We start from the raw sequence: 16,898 nt of genomic DNA, 5'->3' as shown, positions 1-16,898 counted from the left end.
AGACGCTTGTGTGTGTCGAAGAGCAAAACAGAGAATTTGTGAGAGTCATCTTTCCATAGGAGTGTCATTATAGTTTAAAGGTCAAACCGTTCGGACGCTACAGACTTTGTGAGAAGACCGATTTTCAGGATGTCTCATGGTCTGACAAACACGACTCTAGCTATGTCACCTTCCTCCACAGATGCGGAAGTGCGACATCGCCGATGCGGTGCATTGAGACGCATCCAATGCAAAAAAAAACGATTTCTCTAGCTTAAACTGACTGATTTTTTCTCTAGGTTAAACTGGCTGATTTCTCTAGCTTAAACTGGCTGATTTCTCTAGGTTAAACTGGCTGATTTCTCTAGGTTAAACTGGCTGATTTCTCTAGCTTAAACTGGCTGATTTCTCTAGCTTAAACTGGCTGATTTCTCTAGCTTAAACTGGCTGATTTCTCTAGCTTAAACTGACTGATTTTGATGGGGATTGTTTTATTATGCCAATTAGATTTCCGCAGGGGCGTGGACATCGTCTCTAGGGGGCTAACACAACATGACTTTAACTCTGTTACCACTTCACTCCGTTACCTCCATCTGAACACACTGCTGTATTGTTAGCTCAGTCTCAGCTCCACACTCTCTCACCCCAGCCTCAACTGAATTGTGCTCCATTACAAGGACAGGCGTTTGTTATTATCCCTGCGTGAACCATTCCGTGTTCAAAACTTTTACTATCTACTGTGAACATCAGCTCTTAGGTTTCTACACAACACTAACAGGGTTATCTGACAGAGACTGGTGCCACGAGGACAATGGACACCCAATCCTCTTGTTAGAAATCCAGGCCTGTACCACTATCATAGCGGGCGAACCTTAGATAGGCTTGGGTTAGCACAAACACACAGAGATCATTCCCCTTTCTTTGACATGTGAAGGCACTGTAGAGACAGACAGTAGAGATGACGCATTGTGAGAATATATGAGACGCTGTGAGGGGGGCTCTAGGGAGGGAAGCACAGATATCACAGAGTCTGAAAGCCTCTTCCAACATGTTCTCTCTGATAGACACACCAAACAAACAACTGACACACACACACACTGATAGAAGGATCAATATAGCCTAGAAGTCCTGTCTGTAGAGCCTCTCAAAATCAGACAAAGAGCGAGAGAGGAGCAAGATACAAAAGCAGGGAGAGAGAGAGTGAGAGAATAACTCATCAATAATGTGGTTTAGTGAGAAATGTGAGCTGATGGTACTCATCAGTGTGGGGTTCTGCCTCCTCTCCTCCACTTTGTTTTCTGGCCAACGAACATGAGATCACTACCCAGTGTGGACATATATCCAGCAGCCATCCCAGAGAACCAGGAGAGACAGACTGACCACACCACAGTACTGCAGCTCATTCACCATTTAACTGCAGCTCATCAAACACCACAAGAGTTTATGGACAATTTGCTTCACTGGACATTCTCATTGTCCATACAGAAAACGCATACATACACAGTACACACGCTACAAATGAGCCGCAGTCCAAGTTGTCTGATCTGCTTTATCTCAGAAAGCAGCTGCAGAGCTGAACAGTAACAACAGCAACAACCCAGAAACAGAGACAGACTGGGTTGGTTGGATGGGATTCACTGTTAATGGATGATCCGGACAAGCATGAACATGTACAGTATTTCTGAGGGAGGGTGTGCACATACGGAGAGGGAAGGTGCATTTACGTGTGTGTGGTTAAGAATAATGCCATGGCACTTACCAAAGATATTGGTGGAATGTCCTTTCTTGGCGAGAGGTTTCAACTCATTGTGTCCCCATCCGTACTGTCTGTAGCTGTCCCACGCATGCTTCATCATCTACAACACACACACACAGGCTTTAGACACATCTGCAATACAGCAACATAACGTGAGTCTTGACTCTTGTTCCACCTGGAATAGAAACGCAGAGCATTTAGAGAAAGACAATCAAGGCATTTTGTTTTGTCTGCTACAACACCATGAACCTATCTTGAACTATAGACTCTAAAGGGAGAACCTTACAAGAGGCTTGTCACATACCTTTTATTTTATAATTGACTCATACATACAGTCCTGCACGTAACATCTTGACAGCACAAACAGAAACAAACAATCAGCATTAACACACAATCCTTTTTTCACCATCATTTCAGCCTCGACACTGGAGAGAGAATGGCACCTAGGCCTTTCTGGAAAATGATGCAACTGAGATTGACATCCCCGTGCCCCCTCAGCCACTGGCCCCACCTCCACTCCAGCCCCTTAAACCCCCCCAAGCTCTTTACACACCCCAAGCCCCAGCCCCTGGTGTGACCACAACCCTGTCAGTTCCTCTGTCACTCAGTTTCTAGGTCAATGGCCAGCAGGTCCCTCACCACACATCTCACACCATGGCTGGGTGGACAGGACACAGTCTTTGTGTGTGTTTGCCGTGTAACTACTTCTCGTCAGACAACATTGGTAAATTGGCGCCGTAGGGCTCCTCTCTCTAATCTTTTTCATTGTGTTTTCCTTGACTGTCTGGAGGCACTGACCACACATTTGTCTTATGGATAAAAACACAGCTGTATTCTTATTAACATGACCTTTACAGAGGAGCCGTAAGAGATGAACTGAGAATAAAGAGGGAGAAACAGACAGGATGGTGAGGCAAGCCTTGACACGAAGACAGTGATGCTGACCAAAGGAGAGAAGAGGAGACGCAAGGGAAATTCAAGGGAAACTGTGAGGACGACGCTGCTGACTGACAGAGTCACGCTTTCCCAAATCTCTACTGCACGCGCAACATTTCCCTTTTTCCTCCTAAATCATCACCCTAGTCTGGTGGGATTAGCTATCCCAGGAGGACATTTTCTCACCCTGTTGGCCTGTCTCTGTCTGCCATGGCAGCCATCCAAAAATGTGAGACCAGGTTTCCTCCTGTTCGAGCCAGAGTCCCCTCCTCTCCTCTCCCAGCAGCACCAAGGCAAGGGAGGAAGGGAGCAAAGCCAATAAAACACATGGCCAGGAGTTTCATTGTGTTCTTGGCTTGCTGGCATTCAATGACGCACTCGGTCTCCACACAGGAGATTATAAATCACATTAACACACTGGGAAAACACCACTTAACCATTGGCTCCTGATGGCGAGGTAGACCTCTAATTGGCCGGTTTATCAAATGCTGATTGGCCCATCTGTTAAAGAATATAGGATTTACAGAAACGGAATATTTAAATGTACAGTACGAGTCAAAAGTTTTCTACATTGTAGAATAATAGTGAAGACATCAAAACTATTAAATAACACATATGGAGTCATGTAGTAACCAAAAAAGTGATTAAGAAATCAAAATATATTTATATTTGAGATTCTTCAAAGTAGCAACCCTTTGCCTTGATGACAGCTTAGCACACTCTTGGCTTTCTCTCAACCAGCTTCATGAGGTAGTCACCGGGAATGCATTTCAATTAACATGTGTGCCTTGTTTAAAGTTAATTTGTGGAATTTCTTTCCCTCTTAATGTGTTTGAGCCAATCAGTTGTGTTGTGACAAGGTAGGGGTGGTCCATCCTTACTTTAAGACATGAAGGTCAGTCAATCTGGAAAATTTCAAGAACTTTTAAAGTTTAAAAGTGCAGTCACAAAAACCAGCCAGCGCTAAGATGAAACTGGCTCTATAATAAATGCCATAATAAATGCTTCACAGAGTTCAAGTTACAGCCATCTCAACATCAACTGTTAAGAGGAGACTGCATGAAATCAGATCTTCATCGTTGAATTGCTGCAAAGAAACCACTACTAAAAGTACATCAATAAGAAGAGACTTGCTTGGGCCAAGAAACACGAGAAATTGGCATTAGACCGGTGGAAATCTGTGCTTTGGTCTGATGAGTTCAAATGTGAGATTCTTGGGTTCGACTGCCGTGTCTTTGTGAGACGCAGAGTAGGTGAACGGATGATCTCCGCATGTGTGGTTCCCAGCGTTTAGCATGGAGGTGGTGTGATGGTGCTTTGCTGGTGACACTGTCTATGATTTATTTTGAATTCAAGGCACAATTAACCAGCATGGCTACCACAGCATTCTTCAGCGATACGCCATCCCATCTGGTTTTGCTCTTAGTGGGACTATCATTTGTTTTCAACAGGACATTGACCCAACACACCTCCAGGCTGTGTAAGGGCTATTTGACCAAGAAGGAGATTGATGGAGTGCTGCATCAGATGACCTGGCCTCCACAATCCCCCGACCTCAACCAAATTGAGATGGTTAGGGATGAGTCAGACCGCAGAGTGAAGGAAAAGCAGCCAACAAGTGCTCAGCATATGTGGGACCTCCTTCAAGACTGTTGGAAAAGCATTCCAAGTGAAGCTGGTTGAGAGAATGCCGAGAGTGTACAAAGCTGTCATCAAGGCAAAGGGTGGCTACTTTGAAAAATCTAAAATATATTTTGATTTGTCTAACACTTTTTTTGTGTTATTGCATAGTTGATGTCTTCACTATTACTTCACAATGTAGAAAATAGTAAAAATAAAGAAAAACCCTGGAATGATCAGGTGTGACCAAACTTTTGACTGGAACTGTATATTAACATTATACACACTGACTGGACATTTCACTTAGTGTACCACTAACATGACAGAAAAATGACAGCTTGTTGTTGTAACATTATGACCAGCACTCAATATCATTTCTAAGTCTAAAATCCAACAGCCATTAATGAATTGACTGACTGGCGTAACATATTGACAAGCATTCAAGATCACTTCTGTAGTAGGGAGTCTGATTCTAAAATGCCATAGCCAATGAACTCTCCCTTCATGCATGACTGTATGGTGCGTTTCAACAGATGCTGCTCCTTCAGGTTAGGTTACCCTCTTGAGCACATATTGAATGTCAAGTTCATTGCAGACATACACACATACGTTACCATGCCGCTGCTGCTGCCTGTAGCGTGAGACCAGGCCAGGGATGTGTCCCAAACAGCACCCTATTCCCTATGTAGTGCACCCCATGGGCCCTAGTCAAAAGTAGTGCACTATAAAGGGAAAAGGGTGCCATTTGGGACGCAGGCCAGAATGGTAATGTGTTAAGTGGCATTGCAAGTATTTATATCTGGCTTTGAAAAGAGAGGGTTTTGGTTGGCTCTGGTTTGGTCTGGTTCCTGCTCTCAGACGTCCACATTCTTCTCCAGCTTAGCTGATCCTCAGCTTCTTCACTGAGACCATGGGAGCACTGATGAGGGATACACAAATCACACTAAGGCAGAGGAATAATGTGCCTCAGCAAAAAGAGGGTGAATCTACACACTGCAATAAGACAGTGCTAGCTATGTTCCCAACTGTGGTCTTCTCTACTCTTGGCTTTTATTCCCAGTGACTGTTGAAGGCCTTCTGCTCGTTGGTTAGCAGCCATCCTGCCTGTCTAACTCTGGGCTTATGGAGGGAAGCATTAGGAAACGACAGCTTGTGGTGGGGTTCTCAGTGTCTGTTAAATAAAACCCACACTCCACAGAGATGGAGAAACACACACTCCACAGAGATGGAGAAACACACAGACCAACCTCTGGTGATTTATCTCTGAGCCAGAAAAATGTGTAAGAAACTCACAGCCAACCTCATGGTTCTGGATGTGTTGGTTTGAGCATGGTGACTAAGAACACTAAGATTGTGGGTTTAATTCACACAAGGGCCTCATATACTGGATATAAAGTGCATTAGGAAAGTATTCAGATCCCTTGACTTTGGTCGGTTGCAGGCGACTTAGAGCAGTCCTGACACTGAATTGATAACAGCGGGGATTGGTGCGAACTATAGGGGCGAGGGGCCAAGGTTACTGTGGGTTCTGTGTGAAACACAGTACTTGGTGAAGCCCTATTGGAGAAAAAAAAAAACTTGTTCTGAAAAGTGTCCCTCAGAAGTGGTGAAATCCAATTATTTTTAACGTGCTAGCCAGGTATGCCCTGGGTTACTCTTTGTGAGTGTTTTATTGAAGCATTCTGTGGCATAGACTAGGAATCACTGGCCACTTTAAGGAATGGAACACTAGTCACTTTAATAATCTTTACATATCTGGCATTACTCATCTCATATGTATATACTGTATTCTATACTATTCTACGGTATCTAATTCACTTAATGTTTACATATCTTGCTTTACACATATCATATGTATATACTGTATTCTATACTATGGTATCTCATTCACTTAATGTTTATATACAGTTGAAGTCGGAAGTTTACATACACCTTAGCCAAATACATATAAAATTCAGGTTCACACAATTACTGACATTTAATCGTAGTAACAATTCCCTGTTTTAGGTCAGTTAGGATCACCACCTTATTTTAAGAATGTGAAATGTCAGAATAATAGTAGAGCGAATGATTTATTTCAGCTTTTATTTATTTCATCACATTCCCAGTGGGTCAGAAGAATACATACACTCAATTAGTATTTGGTAGCATTGGCTTTAAATTGTTTAACTTGGGTCAAACGTGTCGGGTAGCCTTCCACAACAAATTGGGTGAATTTTGGCCCATTCCTCCTGACAGAGCTGGTGTAACAAACTATAGATTTGGCAAGTCGGTTAGGACATCTACTGTGTGCATGACACGTCATTTTTCCAACAATTGTTTACAGACAGATTATTTCACTTATAATTCATTGTATCACAATTCCAGTGGGTCAGAAGTTTATATACACCAAGTACAAAATGTTTGACTGTTTTTCATAAAATTTTCTAATATAGTAATAAACACTTCTTTGGAGGGTTTATATGACCTCTGACCTCTGCCTTGACTTTCCAGTGTGGTTTGATCACCCTCATTGGAAAGTCATTTGGATAATGAATTTAAGGTCATTTGTAATTCTGATTGAAAAGGTAATTTGTAATATTGATAATTAAGATGAAGTTTATAGTTCTTAGCCATATTTTTGACTCGGACCAATGTGGAGAAGGAGAGGGTGTTGCCTTTGACTAAGGGTAGGCTGTCTTAAGTCTATTTTCCTATGACCGTATGTGTCCAATTATGTTTCTTTATGGAGTTAAGGGTAGTGATTCTAATTCTATTTTGTTATTTGAAATTATGATGTTTTATTTTGAACCATTAGAAGTGTTTTTTCCCCAACTTTTTTATTTACACATTACTCACATTGGGAGTCATGTGTCAAAATGGGGGAGTCCTCTGAGGTTTTCGATTGAAGTTTACACACCTTAAGTGATATGTAGGAGTGTATTGAGTGATATGTGAAGGAGTGCATTGAGTGATATGTGAAGGAGTGTATTGTTGTGTTGTTTGTTCTGTTCTGATACAAATCTCACCAGATTAGGTCTGCTGGATTGTTGGGATTTCTCCCGATGGATTATAGGTCTAACTTCCTGATCCTGTGGCTCTGCGATGAAGTTGACAGTGTGATGGGTAGTATAACCCAATTTGCAAAACATTGTTTCAATAGAATGTGTTGTTATTCTCTGACACGTTTAGACATCGGTACCAAGAATAATTGGTAAAAGTAATAATGTATGCTTGTCTGGATTTCCTGAATCAAAAATGAACTGAACTGTTGTTCTGATCTGTCCTCTCGAGGTTATCAAGAAAAGTGATGTCAGTCAGTGTCTTAAGGCATGGAAGAGATAATTGGACCGAACAGTGTGTGTACCTCAAAACCCCCTCTAACTGGCTGAAGAAAAGCGACAAAGGCATTCAATACGACCCTGTCCGCACCACTTCTACCAAGAGACCTGAGTCCGAGCCAGCAACCGGTGTACAGCATCCGATCTAAGTTGTCAACTGCTTTTCTCTCAGGAGTGTGACAGGAGTCCACGTGGAGTGAGCATGGGGACAGATCTGTTCCAAACTTCTCTTATGTTGCTAGTAGAGATCGACCGATTAATCGGAATGGCCGATTAATTAGGGCCGATTTCAAGTTTTCATAACAATCGGAAATCGGTATTTTTGGACACCGATTTGGCCAATATTTATTATTATTTTTTTTATTTTTTTTACACCTTTATTTAACTAGGCAAGTCAGTTAAGAACACATTCTTATTTTCAATGACGGCCTAGGAACCGTGGTTTAACTGCCTTGTTCAGGGGCAGAACGACAGATTTTTACCTTGTCAGCTAGGAGATTCAATCTTGCAACCTTACAGTTAACTAGTCCAACGCGCTAACCACCTGCTTTACATTACACTCCACGAGGAGCCTGCCTGTTACGCGAATGCAGTAAGAAGCCAAGATAAGTTGCTAGCTAGCATTACATTTATCTTATAAAAAACAATCAATCAATCATAATCACTAGTTAACTACACATGGTTGATGATATTACTTGTTTATCTAGCGTGTCCTGCGTTGCATATAATCGATGCGGTGCGCATTCGCGAAAAAGGACTGTCGTTGCTCCAACGTGTACCTAACCATAAACATCAATGCCTTTCTTAAAATCAATACACAAGTATATATTTTTTAACCTGCTTATTTAGTTGAATGAATTTCTTTTAACTAAATATGCGGATTAAAAAAAATATCCTTCTGTGTATTGATTTTGAGAAACGCATTGATGTTTATGGTTAGGTACATTCGTGCAACAATTGTGATTTTTTCCCCCAAATGCGCTTTTGTTAAATCATCCCCCGTTTGGCGAAGTTGGCTGTCTTTGTTAGGAAGAAATAGTCTTCACACAGTTCGCAACGAGCCCAAACTGCTGCATATACCCTGACTCTGTTGCAAGAGAAGTGACACCATTTCCCTAGTTAAAAGAAATTCATGTTAGCAGGCAATATTAAACTAGGGAAATTGTGTCACTTCTCTTGCGTTCATTGCACAAAGAGTCAGGGAATATGCAACAGTTTGGGCCGCCTGGCTCGTTGCAAAATAATTTGCCAGAATTTTACGTAATTATGACATATCATTGAAGGTTGTGCAATGTAACAGGAATATTTAGACTTATGGATGCCACCCGTTAGATAAAATACGGAACTGTTCCGTATTTCACTGAAAGAATATACGTTTTGTTTGAGATAAGTTTCCGGATTCGACCATATTAATGATCTAAGGCTCGTATTTCTGTGTATTATTATGTTATAATTTAGTCTATGCTTTGATAGAGCAGTCTGACTGAGCGATGGTAGGCACCAGCAGGCTCGTAAGCATTCATTCAAACAGCACTTTCGTGTGTTTTGCCAGCAGCTCTTCGCAATGCTTCAAGCATTGCGCTGCTTATGACTTCAAGCCTATCGACTACCGATATCAGGCTGGTGTAACCGATGTGAAATGGCTACCTAGTTAGCGGGGTGCGCGCTAATAGCGTTTCAAACGTCACTCGCTCTGAGACATGGAGTAGTTGTTCCCCTTGCTCTGCAAGGGCCGCGGCTTTTGTGGAGCGATGGGTAACGCTGCTTCGAGGGTGGCTGTTGTCGATGTGTTCCTGGTTCGAGCCCAGGTAGGGGCGAGGAGAGGGACGGAAGCTATACTGTTACACTGGCAATACTAAAGTGCCTATAAGAACATCCAATAGTCAAAGGTATATGAAATACAAATCGTATAGAAATAGTACTATAATTCCTATAATAGCGACAACCTAAAACTTCTTACCTGGGATTATTGAAGACTCGTGTTAAAAAGGAACCACCAGCTTTCATATGTTCTCATGTTCTGAGCAAGGAACTTAAACGTTAGCTTTCTTACATGGCACATATTGCACTTTTACTTTCTTCTCCAACACTTTGTTTTTGCATTATTTAAACCAAATTGAACACGTTTCATTATTTATTTGAGGCTAAATTGATTTTATTGATGTATTATATTAAAGTTATAATAAGTGTTCATTCAGTATTGTTGTAATTGTCATTATTACAAATAAATAAAAATCGTCCAATTAATCGGTATCGGCTTTTGTTGGTACTCCAATAATCGGTATCGGCGTTGAAAAATCATAATCAGTCTACCTCTAGTTGCTAGTATACTGGTTGACAAAGGGACAAGACATAATGGGTAGTAAAGATGGTGGCAGCCCAGGTAAGACATTGAAATTGGGACATTATCATGGGCCATCCACTTTGAACTGTAAAGCTTTCTGAAGCTGACAATGAAGAAGACGACAGAAGATTGAGTGCCCGAAGGGGGGATTGGTCAACTGTGCCCAAAATTGATTAAGACTCATCTAAAATAGTTTATTTTGGGGTATCAGGTTGATTGTAGAGGTCTACACACTACACAAATGTATAGTAATTTAGATTAAGAATGCATTAAGATACTGATCTGTAATTATAATCGTGATAAGAAAGTTAATAGTAGAATTATAGGATAACTATACTGTATGTTAATATCAATGCGCATCCTGCCAATGTCGATGTGTGTTAAATTGAGGGGTTTTGCCTTTGAGTGATAGGACCAATGTGAATCACTGAGCAATGTCATGCTAAATTTGGGTTGGATAATTAATTGGGTTTTGGAAACTGAATGATTTTTAAAACTGATGGATTGATTGGTGAATGGAAAGAGTGAAACTGATCCTAATCTATTTGACTAATTTCCGTTACCAAATTACATTTTTGATGATATTGATAATACTCAGGAAATATAGCATGTATGGTGTTAATGGCAGAGACTATAGGAGTTGCCTTAAGAAGTGGAATCATGATGATTGTCTTGGGTCATGTTCAATAGGCACCAACGGAATAGATTTTACTTAAACCAGGAGTCATCTCCCGTCTGGATTACTACAACTAGCTGTTGACTGGGCTCCCTGCCTGTGCCATTAAACCCCTACAACTCATCCAGAACGCCGCAGCCCGTCTGGTGTTCAACCTTCCCAAGTTCTCTCACGTCACCCCGCTCCTCCGCTCTCTCCACTGGCTTCCAGTTGAAGCTCGCATCCGCTACAAGACCATGGTGCTTGCCTACGGAGCTGTGAGGGGAACGGCACCTCCGTACCTTCAGGCTCTGATCAGGCCCTACACCCAAACAAGGGCACCGCGTTCATCCACCTCTGGCCTGCTCGCCTCCCTACCTCTGAGGAAGTACAGTTCCCGCTCAGCCCAGTCAAAACTGTTCGCTGCTCTGGCACCCCAATGGTGGAACAAACTCCCTCACGACGCCAGGTCAGCGGAGTCAATCACCACCTTCCGGAGACACCTGAAACCCCACCTCTTTAAGGAATACCTAGGATAGGATAAAGTAATCCTTCTAACCCCCCCCCCCCCTTAAAAGAGTTAGATGCACTATTGTAAAGTGGTTGTTCCACTGGATATCATAAGGTGAATGCACCAATTTGTAAGTCGCTCTGGATAAGAGCGTCTGCTAAATGACTTAAATGTTAAATGTTAAATGAGTCACTACCTGGATTTGTCCAACAAGGTATGCTAATTTTAGTTATCGACGAAATAGTTTCCACCATACTGATCAATTGGAGTGTGCTAGATGACTAAATAGTAATTTATTAAACTCTATTGTTGCATGCACTGCATTAAGCATTTGGTAGGCCTGATCATGACAACAATGAGACAGCCTATAGGGAGGAGGTCAGAGACCTGACCATGTGGTGTAAGGACAACGTCTCCCTCAACGTGACAAAGGAGATGATTGTAGACTACAGGAAAAGGAGGACCGAGCACGCCCCCATTCTCATCGACGGGGCTATAGTGGAGCAGGTTGAGAGCTTCAAGTTCCTTGGCGTCCACATCACCAACAAACAAAGCATGGTCCAAGCACACCAAGACAGTCGTGAAGAAGGCACGACAAAACCTATTCCCCCGCATGAGACTGGAAAGATTTGGCATGGGTCCTCAAAAGGTTTTACAGCTGCACCATCCTGACGGGTTGCATCACTGCCTGGTATGCTCAGCCTTTGACCGCAAGGCACAACAGGTGGTAAAGCGTACGGCCTCTATACCAGGCGGTGTCAGAAGAAGGCCTTAAAAATTGTCATAGACTCCAGCCACCCTAGTCATAGACTGTTCTCTCTGCTACCGCACGGCAAGCGGTATCGGAGCGCCAAGTCTAGGTTCAAGAGGCTTCTAAACAGCTTCTACCCCCAAGCCATAAGACTCCTGAACAGCTAATCAAATGGCTACACAGACTATTTGCATTGCAAGAAATTGTCCGTAGATCTCCGAGACAGGATTGTGTCGAGGCACAGATCTGGGGAAGGGTACCAAAAAAGTTTCTGCAGCATTCAAGGTCCCCAAGTGGCCTCCATCATTCTTACATGGAAGAAGTTTGAAACCACCAAGACTCTTCCTAGAGCTGGCCGCCTGGCCAAACTGAGCAATCATGGGAGAAGGGCCTTGGTCAGGGAGGTGACAAAGAACCCGATGGTCACTCTGACAGAGCTCAAGAATTCCTCTGTGGAGATGGGAGAACCTTCCAGAAGAACAACCATCTCTGCAGCACCACCAATCAGGCCTTTATGGCAGAGTGTCCAGATGGAAGCTACTCCTCAGTAAAAGGCACATGACAGCCGGCTTGGAGTTTTTAGGTCTCTCCAGAGATGTTTGATCGGGTTCAAGTCCGGGCTCTGGCTGGGCCACTCATGGACATAAAGCCTTTCAGACAATTAGAAACACGATTCTCTGGTCTGATGAAACCAAGATTGAACTCTTTGGCCTGAATGCCTAGCGTCACATCTGGAGGAAACCTGGCACCATCCCTACGGTGAAGCATGATGGTGGCAGCATCATGCTGTGGGGATGTTTTTTGGTTGGTTGATCAAGGTAAAGATGAAAGGAGCAAAGTACAGAGAGATCCTTGATGAAAACCTGCTCCAGAGCGCTCAGGATCTCAGACTGGGGCAAAGGTTCACCTTCTAACAGGAGAGAAACGTGAGATGTTTTCCATTTTGCTCTAGAATGCAGGCCTCACAAGACTAGTCTGAAGGTCCCCTGGTACCAGTTGAAAAAAATGAATGGGAGTATATAGAGAAGAATGGAAGTATATAGAGAAGGCTTAGTGGCTTAATGTAAAAAACATTTCCTGATCTTTCTTATCTCTCTCAGATATAGGACAGACACTTCAAAACAAACTTATTTTAGATTTTTTTGGGGGGGGACTATCTGTTGTTCCATGTAGATAATATGTTATTCAATGCGTTTGTATGGGCTAATGGGCTAAAAAGATTTTATCAAATATCATTATAAAAATGTTTACTTCAAGGGGTCTTGAAATTCAAAATAAGTCAAAAGGATCTTAAAAAGTCAATCTTCTTAAAACAATTCCATATAGCTTAGTAGAACCCTCCTAGCGGAGCAAGACGGAAAAGCAAAACATTTAAAAATAATTCCACATGTAGCAAGCAAAGTGTTTGTATTGTCCAATCTACATGAGCCAGACAGACAATTTAGTTGTCATGCACCTAATTAGCCTATTTCTCAGCGGCGCCGACGACAACCTGCCTCAGCCTCCTCACCTAATTGGCTGTCAAGTAAAAAAAAAAGTTAGGTGAATCAGGTCAGACTAGGATGGAGCGTGAGTGTGTTGTCAAAATGGATAAACAAAAAGGTAAGTCCAAACTCGTGCCAAATTGCCAAAAATCAGCAAAGCTAACAGCTCGTCCTCAACTGATGAAACGCCATCACAGGTGGAAGCTAGTAAGCCTACTTATGCAGCAGCTAGCACTAGCAGCCTTCCAGTCACGACAGATCTCACTGCCCAGGCCTGGCAATGTCAGTGGCCTTGCTTCTTTTTCCTCCCCTCGAGGATAGTGACAGTTCCTCTCCCAGAAAACCAAGCTGATGACTGCCAAAGACTCAGCGGCGCTCATGAGAGCGATCCCCCTTTTCTTAACACTGGTAAGCCTACGAGTGATGAGACGGATAGTCCCGACAGCGTGGATTTCGAGTTCCAATGTGTAATATAATTAGGCTACCAGCTAAATCCTGCATATACAGCGCCTTCAGAAAGTATTCACACCCCTCGACTTTCTCCACAGTTTGTTGTGTTACAGCCTGAATTTAAAATGTATTACATTTATATTTTGTGTCACTGATCTACACACAATATCCCATAATGTCAAAGTGAAATTAGATATTTATAAATTAGGTATTTAGAAATGTTTACATATTAATAAAACAATTAAAAGCTGAAATGTCTTGAGTCAATAAGTATTCAACCTAGGAGTAATAATTTGCTAAAAAAGTCACAAGTTGCATGAACTCACTTTGTGTGCAAAAATAATGGTTAACATGATTTTTAAATGACTACCCTATCTCTGTACCCCACACATACAATTATCTGTAAGGTCTCTCAGTCAAGCAGTGAATTTCAAGCACAGATTCAACCACAAAGACCAGAGTGCTTTCCCAATGGTTTGCAAAGGGCACCTATAGGTAGATAAAAAAATAAAAAATAAAAATGTAAGCAGACATTGAATATTCCTTTGATCATAGTGCAGTTATTAATTACACTTTGTATGGTGTATCAATACACCCAGTCACAACAAAGATACAGGCACTCTTCCTAACGCAGTTGCCAGAGAGGAAGGAAACAACTCAGATACAGTGTTTCACCATGAGGCCAATGGTGACTTTAAAACAGTTACAGAGTTTAATGGATGTGACAGGAGAAAACTGAGGATGGATCAACAACATTGAAGTTAGATCACAATACTAACATAAATGACAGTGAAAAGAAGGAAGCCTGTACAGAATAAAAATATTTAAAAAAGATGCATCCTGTTTTCAATAATGCACTAACGTAATACTGTAAAAAATGTGGAAAAGAAATACACGTTTGTCCTGAATACAAAGCGTTGTGTTTTGTTGGATTTGCCCCCAAAATATCACTGAGTACCACTCTTCATATTTTCAAGCATGGTGGTGGCTGCATCATGTTATGGGTATGCTTTTCAAAGTTTTTGTATTTTTTTTTTAATAAAATAAAAGGAACAGAACTAAGCACAGGCAAAATCCTAGAGGAAAACCTGGTTCAGTCTCCTTTCCAACAGACAATGGGAGACATTCAACTTTCAGAAGGACAATTACCTAAACAAAAGGCCAAATATACACTGGGGTTGCTTATCAAGACAACATTGAATGTTCCTGAGTGTACTAGTTACAGTTGACTTAAAACCTGCTTAAAAATCTAGCATCTAGCAATGATCAAAAAGCAACTTGATTTTGGCAGAGCTTGAAGAATTTTTAAAATAAAAAAATTGGGAAATATTGTATAATCTAGCTGTGCAAAGCTCTTAGAGACTTACCCAGAAAGACTCACAGATGTAATTCTAACAGGTATTGATTCAGGGGTCTGAATACTTATCTAAATAATACATTTTCATATTTATTTTCCATTAATAAAAACATCTATTGATTACTGATTAGTATGCTGGTACATCGAACATTTATTTTACAATCTGCAACATCTGAATTTCCCACTTGAATTACTGAACAAGTAAATACATCATCGGCACCAGACAGGACTCTAAATAGTAGCATTGTGACACTGTAAGCCTATAGCTTCGTGAAACATAAACGTTAGGCTTAACATGAGAAAATTACCCCCCCCCCAAAAGAAACCTTCATCAATTAAAGCAAATCTATAGGCTACTACAAGCACTGGCGCCACATAGTCTGATAGCTTATCGATAGACAGCCACGTAGACGTCTCAATTTCAGAACCAGTGATCGGTAGTATATACTTTGTGAGTGGCCTACACATTAGATAAAACATTTTAGGGAGGTGGGGGGCCCAAACTCCAACTTTGCGGTCGTCCAGAGTAGGCGTGGGCGGTATACCGTAAACTGGGGTGTTTGGAAATAGCCACGGGATGGTTTTAAATACCATCAATGCCGTTGAAACCACTTATTTTAAGTTTTTCAATACATTTTAATATTTGTAGTAAATACCTGCAGTCAACTTGTGCAATACATTAGGACAGTGGTCACCAACCAAGTCAAAATGCAAGCCAGGATCTACCGCTCGGATTCTGTTTTTTCTTTTTTTATAAACATGACTTAAGATTTTGTAACATGAACCAATAAAAACTGTTTGGTAGCAATGAGGTTTGTGCAGTAGGCTATAGGCCAAATACATTACCACTGCATATTGGCTATGCTTGAATTGCCCTGCCAATGTTGTTCTTCTCAGATTTGATCACACTGGTAATAGATAATTTGTTGTATTACTCGTGAGACCCAGCTGAGTGAACATAATATTATATATATATATATATATATATTTTTTTTTACAGGACTGCATCTGATAGTCAGTCTGATGGGAGGGAGGGGGGCAGCGATGAGGCTGAGAAAAGGGGACACAGTCCAGCTGATGGCAAAACTGAAGTCGCACTGCATTATTTCTGCCTCATGCACCAATTCATGTTGTTACTCCTATGACCAGAGAAAGTGAAAATTTCCTCAATATTAAAAAAGACAAGCCACTAACAATAACAACGCAAGCTTATCGGAACATTTTGTTAAACTCATTCATTGCAGCTGCAGTGCTGGAGTACGCACATTTTAAGGCTTATAAAAGTGTTGACAGTGCTGAATAACTTAAACATTAACTTACTCAAAAACAGCAGCTCTTTGCTGTATTCATTGAAACTCTCTAGTCACATTTTTTTTATTCTCACAGTATCAACTTTGCTGTGAGTTCGAGTTTTCTTTTTACAGTCTATGGCACTTTGCCTTCCTGGCGCCAGGGCTGCTGAATCAAGCGCAACAACTGCGCAAATTAATAAAAAAAGAATAGGAATGCAAGGCTTTATCAGTGTAAAAAAAAAAAAGTTTTACATAAATGTTTGTTGATCGACTAGGAATGCCTTGAAGAGGGCCCAGTCAATCGTGATCGCCCGGTTTGTGACCACTGCATTAGGAGATAAAGCAGATTGTGTTCTTCATTTCATCCGTCACATTATGAAGTTTACCGTAGTTCCCCTGAACAGCTGAGCCAGTCACGTGTTTGTTTGTAAATAGCACATCGG

The 16,898-nt window shown here is 41.6% G+C and overlaps 1 protein-coding gene across 2 annotated transcripts in view; it reads right to left on the bottom strand.

Annotated features, from left to right (window-relative positions):
- LOC139538767 (mannosyl-oligosaccharide 1,2-alpha-mannosidase IB-like) overlaps nt 1-16,898 on the bottom strand; it is a 172,193-nt gene that overhangs the window by 100,039 nt on the left and 55,256 nt on the right. For both annotated transcript variants that reach the window (XM_071341178.1, XM_071341179.1), the window contains exon 5: nt 1,739-1,835. In XM_071341178.1, the coding sequence (XP_071197279.1) occupies nt 1,739-1,835 (97 nt within the window). The remainder of the gene's footprint in view (nt 1-1,738; nt 1,836-16,898) is intronic.

Source organism: Salvelinus alpinus, chromosome 14, assembly GCF_045679555.1.
Source record: "Salvelinus alpinus chromosome 14, SLU_Salpinus.1, whole genome shotgun sequence".
Lineage (NCBI taxonomy): Eukaryota > Metazoa > Chordata > Actinopteri > Salmoniformes > Salmonidae > Salvelinus > Salvelinus alpinus.
This window is presented reverse-complemented; position numbering and strand designations above follow the sequence as displayed.